The 14,074-nt window shown below is 39.1% G+C and overlaps 1 protein-coding gene across 1 annotated transcript; it reads right to left on the reverse strand.

Annotated features, from left to right (window-relative positions):
* Positions 1-8,873: 8,873 nt before the first annotated feature.
* Positions 8,874-12,740, reverse strand: LOC108517033 (5-hydroxytryptamine receptor 2C). Its single transcript, XM_017854815.1, has one exon. The coding sequence runs from the start codon at positions 12,213-12,215 to the stop codon at positions 11,526-11,528; it is 690 nt and encodes a 229-aa protein (XP_017710304.1). The 5' UTR covers positions 12,216-12,740; the 3' UTR covers positions 8,874-11,525.
* Positions 12,741-14,074: the final 1,334 nt, after the last annotated feature.

A 14,074-nucleotide genomic window follows, 5' to 3' on the forward strand; every position in this document is an offset into this window, starting at 1 on the left:
AATATGAATAGGACAAATTCACAAAGAAAGCAATTCCAGGGACAAGAAAAAAACACTTGGAAGGAATTGGTTGGGAAGAATGGATAGAAAATTCAACCAGCATCAGCGTACTAAGGAGTTGGCCACATCCTTCACTCTAACACTTAAAACCTTTCAGAAAACCCTTAGATAATACTGCTTAGAGGCCAAGAGTTTTTGGAAATTGGCCATGTAGAAGTCAATCTTTCTCCTAGAAAGAGATGGGATTTATAAACTGTGACTAGTACTCCTAAAACATAATACCAGAAGCCTGTGACCATTAGATCCCAAGAGATGACTTACATATGTTGTGACCCAGGTGCAGGAACTGGATGCATATATTAATCAGCAAAAGTCCATATCTCATTGTCTAGAACTCATGTGTGCATACAACTTTTTCATGGTTCTATTATAGAATCGGAAAAAAAAATCTGTCTTTCAGTGCCTTAAAAGAGATGAAATGTAAAATGCAAAATTGAATTTTCTTATTGCCCATTGATCCTGCCTCAGGAAAGGTTAAAAAAGTCAAAATCAGAAGACTTTATTCCCTCAAGGCAGTTACCAGCATATGTCTATGAAGCTTGAATTTGGGCTTGTCTTTCTCTTTATCAGTTCCTTCAATTTGGAGGGCACAGTAAACTATTACAACTTCTGGGGAAATANTGGAGGGCACAGTAAACTATTACAACTTCTGGGGAAATAAAGGAAAGAAACCTCACTAACAGAGATTTGAAAAGCATTGAAAGGAATATCTAATCATTAATATTCTATTAGGTAAAAAATAAAGGGAGATGTATAAAACTCTTTGATGACTGTTTCTTTGTGTTTTGAAATTTTATCTGATTCATTTTATAAACAGTCAATTAACTAGGTGGAGCCTACATAGAATAGGGGGCATTCCAGATTTTGGCAAGATACTCAGCTATGGGAACAAGTAATAACTAAAGTAAGACCCTTATATACAGTGGATTTTTAATGAAAACAAGTATGCCAATTAATTAGGAGGTATAGTGCCATAGCGATCACACAAAGCTGAGTGGATTTTGCCTTGCACAACTCCAGGAGATGCCATTCACTTACACTGCCAGAGTCACAAAACTTGGTGGCCATGGGTGATGTTCCGGATAACTTAGGGCTATCATAGAAAACACAGTAAAAAGAAACCATTGAGAGTACTAGAGACTGTCCCTGTTGTGTGAATCCTTAGGCTGACAGATGCCCCCTAAATCTAGTAAAATTAAGTTACATTATACATATTTTGATATAATGTGATATATGCATTCCAGAAATGTAAAGCTCACATACTACACAATCTTTCACTAAAAATAAAAAAGGCTTATTGGAAACTAAGATAGGCACAGATGATTCAAAATTGATGCAACTTTGTAACCAGTACACTAACAAAATAATAACAATTTTAACCCAAGAGTAGCAAATTTAAAAGGACAAGAGGACATTGCATCCATAAAAGGAAGCAATTTGAAATCAGAAATAATGACATTCAGATAAAAAACAAAATAAAAAATATAAATTTAAAAATATACTCGATACATAACATGTTGGATATTTCAGAATATAAAATCAGCAAATCAAAGTCTAGTTTGAGAAATTATGCCAGCACTCATAAAAAATGGAAAGTATAAATTACTATTATGAATAAAAGGATGAGACATGAAAAAATAATACAGACCATTTGAAGTGGTCTGGCTCTGAATCTCATATTGAATTGTAATCAAAATTGTAATCCACATGTGTTTGGGGAGGGACCTCATAGAAGGTGATTAAATCATAGGGGCAGTCCCCCCATGCTGTTCTTGTGAGAGTGAATGAGTTCTCATGAGATCTGATGCTTTTATAAGGGGCTTTTTACCCCTTCATTCTGCACTTCTTCCTGCAGCCATGTGAAAACGGATGTGTTTGCTTCCCTTTCCACCAGGATTGTAAGTTTCCTGAGGCCTCCCCAGCCATGCTGAATTGTGAGTCAGTTAAACCTCTTTCCATTTCTGAAGAGGGACATCAGAATCAGGAGGTAGCCAGGTGGATTAGCTTATTCCAAAACCCCTGTAGGCTACAGAACAGCAATGGTGGTGTAAAACTGTAAAAGTATTCTGGAGAAACCAATAAAATTGCTAAAGTCCTAGTTTTTACCTAGATAAGAGATCTAAGCCATCAGGAAGTTCCAGTGGCCACATAGGCAGTGGTTTGCCCAGAGGTTGCCAAAATCACTGTGGTGGTATCTTCGAATTCAGTACTTGTGATGGTTAATATAGAGTGTCAACTTGATTGGATTAAAGGTTGCAAAGTATCGTTCCTGGGTGTGTATGTGGGGGTGTCACCAAAGGAGATGAACATTTGAGTCAGTGGACTGGGAGAGGCAGAGCCACCCTCAATCTGGGTGGGTACCATCTAATCAGCTGCCAGTATGGCTAGAATAAAGCAGGCAGGAGAAAATGGAAAAGCACTTGTTGAGTCTTCTGGCCTTCATCTTTCTCCCATGCCGGATGCTTCCTATCCTTGAACATCAGACTCCAAGTTCTTCAGCTTTTGTACTCTTGCACTTGCACCAGTGGTTTGCCAGCGGTTCTTCGGTCTTTGGCCAAGACTGAAGTCTGCACTGTCAGCTTCCCTACTTTTGAAGTTTTGGGACTTGGACTGATCCACCACTGGCTTTCTTGCTCTTCAGCTTGCAGACAACCTTTTGTGGGATTTCACCTTGTGATCGTGTGAGTTAATATTCTGTAATAAACTCCCCTTCATATATGCATCAATCCTGTTAGTCTTGTCCCTCTAGAGAACCCTGACTAATACAGTACCTACTTGAATGCATTGTTTATGGAGCACCTACTCTAAGTAATGCAGACATTTATTGTAAGTGTGTAATTCAATACTCTTTAGTAGATTGATAGAGTTGTGCTAGCATCACCACAATCCAGTTTTAGAACATTTCCATCACCCCCAAAACCTCCTCATGCCCGTTTGCTGCCAAGCCTCCTCCTACTAACAGGCCCAGACATGTAGATCATGCCACAATAAATGTTAAAAAAAAAAAAAAAAAGTAACTCCAATAAAACATTATCATGTATTGCTTCCCTGTAATATTGATTGTATTACTGTCAAAAAATAAAATATTGTAAAACTGAAAAAAGATAAAAAGGAAAAATCTCAATGCTACAGATCAAAAAGAGGAAAGGAATGAGTGTTAGCAGGCAAGTGTTTAATGATGGGGTCTGGAGATAACTGAAACTGGAGTAGGCTTACATGTTAAGGGTTTACTGAGAAGTGTAGAAGCTAAAATGTGTAATACCTTTTCCTCACCCATCTCCAGGTCCACGGACAACACTCCTATGACAAAAAGCAGATTAACAAGTGAGAAGTATAACAGATTTTTTTCAATCAAAATATTATATGACATGGGAGCCTTTAGAAACAAAGACCCAAAGAACCAAGGAAAATTCTATTTTTATGTTTCAATTCAATGACGAATGGACCATAGTGTAGAAATGTGATTGGAGACAAAGGGTATGATTTAGTGGTAATAAACTGGGAGGGACTTAGCAAGACCTATTTGTTTAGATTCTCCTTAACCTCCTTGTGTAGCATTTCTTCTTTCCTGGGTATGGGGCAGGACCCCTCTGGAATGTGGGTCTTATGGCCTACTGTTATGGTTTGAGCATGTCCCCAAAAGTTCATGTGTGAAGCATTTAATCCCCGATGCAACAGTATTGCGAAGTAGGACCTTTAAGAGGTGATCAGGTCATGAGGGCTATGCCCTCAGGTATGGATGAATGCTGTTACCATGGGAGTGGGTTAGTTATCAAGGAAACAGGCTCCTGATAAATGGATGAGTTTGGTCCCCCTTCCTCTCTCTCTTTCTCTCTCTCTCTCTCTGTCTGTCTCTCTCTCATGTGCTCTCCTGCCCTTCCATCTGTAGCCATGGGATGATGTAGCAAGAAGGCCTTTTGCCAGATGCAGGCCTCTCAATCTTAGACTTCTCAGCTTCCAGACTATAAGGAATAAATCTTTGTTCTTTGTAAATCTCCCAGTCTCAGGTATCCTGTTAAAGCAGCACAAAATGAATGAAGACGCCTACTTTCAGGAGAGGTAAGTCAGAGAGTGACCTCTCTACATTTTATGGTTTGCTTTAGGGACTAGGAGTTCTAGTTTCTATGAGCTGCCTTGTGGAAGAGGAATTCTAGTTTCTATGACCTGGATTGGGGGAGAAAGGAGGGCAGAAGAAGGTGAGACAGAACTTCCTGTTTCTCAGACCCTTGCTTCTGAGCACCATAATTTGGGGTATTCTGTTCTGAGCCTCAACAGAACCCGTATCCCTGACACTTACAGGCCTGTACACTTCTCCTTAAAACCATACGTGGCATCAAAATATTTTAGAGTCTAGGAGCAGCTTTCATGTAAGTTATTGCCGGCTCTGTAATATAATGTCCTAGTAGGTTTTGGAATTGAATCACAGTTAGAGGTAATGTGAGAATTTAGAGAAAATTGTTAGGGTTGGGGTTAGAACCATAAAGTTAAGAGCAGAGGTAGGATTACATATAGGGACAGTTTTAAAGATAAAGTTAGGGGCAGAAATAATGTTATAGGTAAAGCATAAGGACATGAAAAGAATTAGCATCAAATTGAAACTTAAAGAGGGTTAGCTTGAGTGAACAAAATGGACTCACTAAGTTCCCTTCTCTCTGCTATGTGGAAGCACATATAAAGATAGAACCTCTATCAGCATTTTTTCTGGGGTAACTATAATGAGGAGAGGTTTCCCAGCAATCCAAATTGGACATGCAGTTTTATCAAGAAATTAGGATTTTATTGTTAAGTCACTGAGTCTTTGTGATTTTTTTTAGTGCAACTTAGCCTAAGCTATGCAGATGAATTCAAAGTCTAAGAATCTTAGTAAGATGCTGGATTGAGAACACATTTAATAAGAGGATAAACCACAGGAAAATAATGTATTTCCTTTCACCTCTGTGTGATTTGATTTTGGCTGAAGTGGCAGCCAACCAGGTTGTTTTATGTTATGTAGGTGGTGAATGAAGCAGCTGACAAATAATAAGAAATATATATTTGATCTCTGCACTCAGCTCCTGACACAGAGCTCGTAAGTCCCTTGGGATTTCCTGGGTGATAGGAGTGTCTTTTGTTCTAATGAGGCGACTCTTGGTGGGGCGCTTGATAGCTTCAGGATGGGCGCTGTTAACAACCAAGCCATGATTAGAAGCTTGGGACTTTTGGCCCAACACCTATCCTTCAGGAAGGGGAGCAAAATTGGAAATTGAGTTAATAATCAATCATGCCTGCATGATGAGAGCACCATAAAAATCACTAAACTATGGGGTTTAGAGACCTTCCGGTTGGCAAACTCATCCATTTGTCGGGAGTACAGTGCACTCTAACTCCGTGGAGACAGAAGCCTCTACACTCAGGACCATTCTCGACCATGTCCTCTGTTCTTCTTCATCTGGCTATTCATTGGTATCCTTTCTTTTTAATAAACTGGTAAATGTAAGGAAAGTGTTTCCTTGAGTTCAGTGAGCCAGTATAGCAAATTATCAAAGCTGAGGAGAGAGTTGTGGGAACCTCTGATTTGTGACCAAGTTGGACAGAAGAGTGGGGTATCCTGGGCACTCAATATTTGCAACTGGCATCTGGAATGAGGAGCAGTTTTGTGGGACTGAGTTGTTAACCCATGGAGTCTGTCCTAACTCTGAACAGTGTCAGCACTGGAGTAAATTGTAGGACACCAAATTGGTGTCTGCAGAGAAGTGGAGAATTTCTTGGTGTGGAAACCCCATATATTTGGTGTCAGAAGTGGAATTTTTTAGAAACAAATTATAGTTGTGGTGAACCTTGTCTACTCAATTAATACATTTTTATGGATGTTGAGATTCCCTGTCAAAGATCTTGCCTTCAGGAAAGAGGTGTTTATTCCCCGGTGCTCAGATGTTGTGAATTGATAGCTCTCAGCTGTAAGTCCTCTTTGGGAGTTGCCTTTGTTGAAGAAAGAGGCCTGGCATAAGATCACATATTTGTTTTAGGGACAGTGGAGGTGTAGAGGCCTGGCCCTCTGATATGGTTTGGCTGTGTCCCCACCCAAAATCTCATATTGAATTGTAATCTTTATAATCCCCTTAATCCCCATGTATCAAGGGAGAGACCAGGTGGAGTTAATTGGATCATGGAGGCAGTTTCCCCCATGCTGTTCTTATGATACTGTGTGAATTCTCATGAGATCTGATGGTTTAATAAGTTTTTGGTAGCTCCTACAGCTTTCATTCTTCTTCCTGCTGCCCTATGAAGAGATGTCTTCCGCCATGAATGTAAATTTCCTGAGGCTTTCTCAGCCATGTGGAACTGTGAAGCAATTAAACCTCTTTTCTTTATAGATTACCCAGTCTTGGGTATTTCTTTATAGCAACATGATAATTGGCTAATAAACCCTCTCACCTCAACTTTGAATAATTCTGAAGGTTATCCTAGATTCAAAGCTCCCCATGGGGCTCTGCTAAGTGTGATATCATTTTTTGGTGTTCATTCCCCTTAATTGTCTTGCCTCTGGTATTGTAATCTTTAAGTACATGCATAATTAGTCAGGAAGAGTGGTACTTTCTGCTGTGTTTGTCTCTGTGAACTTCTTTCACAAGATTCAATTTAAGTTTCAAAGAAAATAACATGAAGTGCTATGTTTTCCCCTCTAAAGGTGAAGGGGAAATAAGTCCTTATTGTAACTCTATCACAGCCCAACTTCTACCTCTGCCCAATCTTAATTTCTTTCCTTCTCCCATGCATAAAGATCTCAAGATCACTTCCCAATAAACATCCTGCACACTTTTCTCCATCTGAGAATTTATATCCCAGGGGACCCAATCTATGTCTTAGAACTATTTATGTTTTGAGAGTGCTATAGGTCACATAATATTTGAGAACCACTATGATGCCACCTATTCCTGTTGATACACAAAAATATCTCTTTCTAATATAATCAGTTCTCTCGGTTAGGAGTCCCCAAACCCCTGGTTGAGGACCGATACTGGTCTGTGGCCTATTAGGAACTGGGCCACACAGCAGGAGGTGAGTGGTGGGCCAGTGATCATTACTGCCTGAGCTCCTACACCTGCCAGATCAGCAGCATTAGATTCTCATAGGAGTGCAAACTCTATTGGGAACCGCACATGTGTGAGATCTATGTTGCCCATTCCTTAGAATCTCACTGATGCCTAATGATCTGACGTGGAACAGTTTTATCCCGAAACCATCTCTCACCCTCACCCCACCATCTGTGGAAACATTGTCCTCCAATAAACTGGTCCCTAATGCCAAAAATTTGGGGGACTGCTGATCCAGGTGACAGATGGGTTTACATATGTCTAGGGGAGAATACACAAGGAAAAAAGGGCCTCAACCTTGGAAACTGCATTGGCCTAAGTGGGAGCTGGGAAACCACATGGATAAAATAAACCTATTGCTATTTGATGGCAAGAAGCATTTTTCTTTCTCTCCTCAGACCATGAAGACCTTCTAGAGCTACAGACTGAGGCACTTTAGTGTTCTTCTGCCCTCTTCCCTTCCACTGGTAGTAGTGACTCCAAGACTAGGCCATCAAGAAATTTCAGCCTCTCTCCATTGCCTCAGTGATGGGCTCGAGTAGCCCCTAGCTCTAGCAGAATAAGATATTTCCGGCCATGGGTAGCAGTAAACCTACTTTTTCAAGTGGCATTTCAAATCCACTTTATCTCTTGACCCACTCATAGGAACCGACCTACTCAGAGTAGCAGAGAAATTAGGTATTGCTGCTTTTTTTCCTCAGGGAACTGATGTCATGCCAGTATTGTCTAGGCTCACCCAGCATCAGAAAAGCATATATGTTGAAACAAAAGGTCAGTGTATTCTGTCATCCCTGGTTCCAGGTATGGAAGAAGAGAGTTGTTTTAGTATCATGTCTCTGATGATTTTGGAGGTATCCAAAGGCACTTGAGATATGATATAAATTAACATGCCACACCTCATGAGTGAAGAGCTGGGAGTTGTAAGACCTAGTTTGGCAACTGGAACAGATAACACAATTCTTGCAAATTTTTTTCTTTTCTTATCTTTTTTTGAGAGTGTCTCACTCTGTCTCCCAGGCTACAGTGCAGTGGCATGATCATGGCTCATTGTAGCATCTATCTCCTGGGCTCAAGCAATCTTGCCTCAGCCTCCCAAGTAGCTGGGACTACAGGCATGCACCACAGTGCCTGGCTAATTATTTTTTTATTTTTATTGGAGATGTGGTCTTGCTGTGTTGCCCAGACTGGTCTCAAGCTCCTGAATTCAAGTGGTTCTCCTACTTCAGCCTCCCAAAGTGCTGGGATTACAGGCATGAGCCACCATTCCTGGTACTTGCAAATATTAATACTCAATGAATACATGTTGAATGTAGAGATGCTGCTAAATGTTGGAGACAAAACCATCTACAGGGTAAACATGGTCCTTTTTGCCCTTGAGGAGCTTAGATTCTAGTGGGAATAAGGCAGTACTGACAGCTATAACAAGGAGAGCATGTGAACCACCCCAGTCCTTGCTCAAGTAAGGAAGGCAGAACAATTTGGGAGTGTGGTTATTTTGCTCATGAGGAATTGGTGATGCTGTTGTTGATATTGTTTTGTCATTCACATCTCTTGTTTTCCTCTGATGCTGTAGTCTTTGAGTACATGCATCATTACTGAAAAGAAAGTGATCTTTTCTGGTTGCATTTGTCTTTGTCAACTTATTTTACAGGATTCAATTTCATTTTCTATGAAAATGAAGTCAAGTGGTATATTTTCCCTCAAAAGATTCGGGGGGAAAAAGACATATGACATATTAGCCAACATTTAATAAATTTAATAAATTAATAGGAAGTCTCACAAAACCTGTAGTGGATAACATACAGGAATTAGGAATAAGACAACACTTTGCAACCATTCACAAAAAATACCATTTGACAAAGGAGAAGAATTACAGAAAATAATATAAGGCAGTCTGTTGCACGTGTCTTACACAGATATACATATATAATAATACATCAAAATGATTTGTTTGATGGTAAATTCATCACCTTTACATTTATCACATGGACTTCTTTTAAAACATTTATAAAAGTTTGTAGATTTAACATTGAAGGGTAAGATTTATATCCAAATGAGTATATTTGTTTCATACCAAACTGCACAGAACTTACGAATAGCACACAATTTGAGGATAATTACCATGTTGGGTACTATTAAGTACTACTACTTGATGACATAAGAATCATTAACAAATGTGCTGTCAGCTATTATCATTCAACTTATTGCTAGTACTTTCGGAAATCTGTGGTTTATATTTTATTTCTTTGTAAAACATGTGCTATGAGCTTGCCCTGATAGTTCAGAAATCAGATGTTTCCAATTTTTTCTAACACTCACACCACTTCAGATCTGAATGCATGGTCTTTTAAAGGATTGCTGAAGGATTTTCTTCAGTCCTTCTTCTATCAGCTATTCTGCCCTACATTAATACAAATCGATGGATTCATGCAACATACATGGCATACATGCAGGGCACCATCTGTATGTGCAGAACTCATGCTAAATGCATGCTGTGTTTCTTCAGACATTTTCATTTTGGTAAGAATTAAATCATCTCATTCTGTTTCATATAATTATTTTAACATGCACTTCAACAGACCTAACAGGCAAGGCAAGTAGACTCGACTTTCATGTTATATTTGGGCATGCTCAAGCAATTGACTGAGGTTTGGCAGTGTTGCAAATCAAATAGAGACTGTATGAGTTTCCTCAAATACAGCAGCTCTTCCACTGCCCCTGTGGCAGACTATTGGATTTATCTATGCTGTGTGTTGAGAACACAGACCAGGGGTTTTAGAAATTCAGATTTTTCATTAACCAATTTTAAGATACTGAGAGGCACACTCTCAGATGTGTAAGTAACTGTCAAGTGTAAGAACTAGCATCATAAATTCTTCGGAAATTTATCCACAGTTGTGTGAAATGGACGCATACAGAAATACTGTTACTAGAAACACTTGTATACTCTGCACACAGCATAGACTGAATGGTCTGACTTTAGCAATGCTTGAAAACCTTTCACGGTTTAGAAACTATTAAAATGCTACAGAATTCTTAGAGAGCAGCAGGCCCACGAATGAAACGATGGCCAACACTTATTGTAACACAACACTATATTTTAATAAAGATTTAAACTTCTGGTACGTAATTGCAGTGCAATGAAGAGCTTGCCACTTTCACAAATTAGCTGCAGCCTTTTCCTGCACTAGAGAGTTTGGAAGGATCTGAAAATGAGATAAATTTTGTTTAAAATCCAAATGGAAACTGTGTATTTCTGTAATCCCTAGAGTTCGGTAAAAGCGTCTTTTAAATTACTTTTTTTTTTCCACATTCTAAGGGCCCAATTCTGTAGTCCTTAATCAAGTAAAACTTCCAAAGTTTCTACCATCTCTACTTCCAATACAAGTTTTACTCAAAAATGGACTGCTAAATTAAGTCCTATAGATAGAGGTACCATAATTAAGAAAATATTTTAATAAGGCTCAAAATACTAATTTCACTTTGTGTGAAGCACACAAATTTCCAGGATGCTGAGATCAAAACCCAATTGATGTTGAATCCTGGATTGGAAAATAACTCTGGGATTTCATTTCCCAGTTTAATCATAGAATTAGGAATTTACTAAGGACCAGAATGAAAACACTAATTTCAGTTTGCTTGTTGTAATAGTCAGAATTTGAACATTGTCTTTAAGAAGTGAAAAGCTATTTGGTGTATTATATCTCATCATCCTTCCACTTCTGTAGTCCTGGTTAACCAGCTGCTATGTTAAAATACCACTATGTTTAGGGACAGACATTGCAGTAAATACCAACACAACATTCTGACAATGTCAAATTTTGCCCCTATATGAACAACAAGACTAAGTTCTGCCTCTGACTCACTGACAGATGTATCAGAAAGGAGAACCTATCTTACTGTGTTTTTATGTGTAGATGAGCAGAGCAAGAATTTAAAGTGTATATTTACTGTTAACCCGGAACAAATATCCACTGATTTTGTTAATTTAGATGTGGTTGAAATATAACCACTGTCATGTGCCTCATTCTGGTCACCTGCAAATGCCACCTGAGATGAACATGAACATTGCCATATGCACAAAAGAAAGAGAGAAAGGAAGGAAGAAAGGGAAAAAAGGAAGGAAAGAAGGGAGGGAGGGCAAAAATAAACATTTTATTCATCAAACAATCAAAATAAGTTAGTCTCCATCTATTATAAACAGTAAATATAGAACCCTAAATCTCACTAATGTAAGCATGATTGTAAAGTACAAGGTTGCAAAGCTATATGTAAAAACACCTTTTTTCAGACAGCAATATTTACATTAGTTAAGACCAACAGAAAAATTAAAGAAGAAAATTTTCCTACACGTGTAGCTTGTACGGTAGGAAAAGACTGTGCTGTTCTTTCTCACACACTACTAATCCTTTCGCTAACCACACTGGAGGGATTTACTGGTAACTCTAAATTCTCAACTTGCATCTCTATACCGGGCTCATTGTCACTGGCTTTCTTGATCACCGGTTCATTGGTATGCCGATAAATGTTAACATTAAGCTCCCTCCCTGACAAAGCAGTGGCAGCAACTCTTGGAATTTGCCTGACAGGAGGCTTTTTCTCTACCTTATAATTGCAGCGCAAATAGTTGGAGAATGCCCTTCGGTAAATTTTGTTGAAGAGAGTATACACCAGAGGATTGATTCCTGAACACACATAGCCAATCCAAACAAACACATTCAGAAGCTTTTCCATGAGCTTTTGGTTACAGGACTTCTCACAAAGAACCGACAGAATATTGGTAATGAAAAATGGGCACCACATGATCAGAAACACAAAGAAAACAATCCCAAGGACTTTCGAAGCTTTTCTTTCATTGTTGATAGCCTGCATGGTGCCCCTAGGACGTCTCTCCTTCTTCCTTCTTCGGCGTGCGTTCTGGTCTTGGTTAGGGTTTGCAGCGTTCTCTTCCTCGGCCGTATTCCTCTTGCAGCACTTCAGGAAATCCAGACTTAATCCAGGCGGTTCCTCGGTGTGGCCGTGCAGTAACATCAAAGCTTGTCGGCGAAGAACGTAGATCGTCAGGCAATAGGTAATCACCATAATCGTCAGCGGTATGAAGAAAGCTACGAAGGACCCAATAAGAACGAAATTTGGGTCGTTGAGCACGCACGTCGTGTTGTTCACGAACACCTTGTCTTCGTCCCTCAGTCCAATCACAGGGATAGGAACTGATACACCTAAAGGAAGAAAAAAGGAAGGGCGTTGTTATAGCATACTGAAGGACTGAACAGATGTATTCAATGGCATACATTAATTTGCACTTTACGGAAGGAAATTCAGACCTGATATTTGTTGAAAGCTATTCACGGCATAATCGATAGTCACATGAAACACTAGCAGTATGGCATCAGAAAATGATGGTGTTTTTCATGTTAGGAATGCCTTCTCCCTAAATTCTATAGAAGGCATGGAATTACCCTCATTGATATTAACTACGTTAGAGACACGGTTGTGTCAAATTTGTTGGATTTCCAAGAATCGTCCTGGTTCATAGAAGGCACTCAATAAATATTTGTTGGATCAGTGAATAAATTAACATCTGTACTTGATGACATTAATAAAGTCAATCATTCTTTCTTTAGCATATCATCTTCCAAATTCAATAAAAATGAGACACATACCACCTGTAATAGTAATAATAGCCTATTAGGGTTGGTTGGGAAGAGTCTAACTACTATGAAATAGTATGAAATACTAACATACTATGAAATACTATGAAATAGTCAATAAGCAGAGACTGAAAGGTATTATCTTTTTAGCAAGGATTTTTGTTTGTTTGTTTGTTTGTTTTATTTTGAGTCTCTGGGCATAAGCAATGTTTCAAAGTCAAGAGAGGGTGAAATGTAGAGTTGGGAGAGATGCAGTCCTCCAGTTTCTGTGTGGAATTTTGAGCTTTTCTGTTTTTAAGAATACTGAGAGGTAGTACTCTAGAGAAGCACTTCCTTCAATAAATAGGCCCACAGTCAGAAAATATCAATGAGGAGGTGGCAGCAGAAGGTGATTTTGTGCCTGAGCATAAGAAGGAAATCTGGAAGCTTTCAGAAATAACCACGGTAGGTCTTCAAGAGGTCCTGCATCAATACATAGAGATAAATAGATAATAAATAGAGATAGAGATTGCTATCCTCTCTTGTGTCCACAGGAAGTCAAAGCCTGGGAAGTTCAGATTTTACTTGTGGGATTCCATCAGAGATTATTAGGAATCCTGGGCTGGTAGGTGTCTACATCATGAACTGTGAGGGGAGACAGAAAAGGATTCTCAGAGATCCTTGCTGACCTTAAGGAACACACGAGCAGCTGTGACAAACCTGAAACAGAAAGTCCTTACCAGTTGCATTAACATGCCTAGTTAGGTATACAGTGTCTGGCTGGATGATCAAGAGGGAAAAGAATTGGGTCAATGCTTCTTTACCAGAGCTTGCTGAGAATGCTGACTGATGTTTAATCTCTGGGCAGACAGAAGGAAGAGAGTGTTTTGAAAGTGATCTTTAAGTCTTCTTCTTTAGAAGTTCATGGAATTTCTAAAATGACTGGCCTTTTCCTAAAGTAGGAAGCCAAGTAACAGGATGAGGAAGCCACACAGATATGACAAGACTTCCCTGGGTATTGTTCCATGCCTATCTATAGATTTGAACCTAGGCATACCATTCAGGAAAGTAGGAAAGACTGAAAATGAGGAGGCACTGCAAACAATAAGTCTCCTCAAGTAGTGCATGGCCAGATCCTAAAGAAGAGACCTTTGCAACTGGATGGGGTGGAGTGGCAATTATTAGAAAGAGAAAAGAGAAAGTGATTTTTCACCAAGTTTGATGAAATGCCAAGGGAAATTTCAACAGGAATTTGGGAATATAGAGTATAGCAGAACCACACAAAATATATTTCTTAAGAGTTTAAAAAAA

Source organism: Rhinopithecus bieti, unplaced genomic scaffold, assembly GCF_001698545.2.
Source record: "Rhinopithecus bieti isolate Rb0 unplaced genomic scaffold, ASM169854v2 scaffold_40027, whole genome shotgun sequence".
In the NCBI taxonomy this organism is placed as follows: domain Eukaryota; kingdom Metazoa; phylum Chordata; class Mammalia; order Primates; family Cercopithecidae; genus Rhinopithecus; species Rhinopithecus bieti.

Coding starts and splice junctions, on each gene's coding strand:
- LOC108517033 (XM_017854815.1), bottom strand. CDS start 12,215: ATGGTGATTACCTATTGCCTGACGATCTACGTTCTTCGCCGACAAGCT.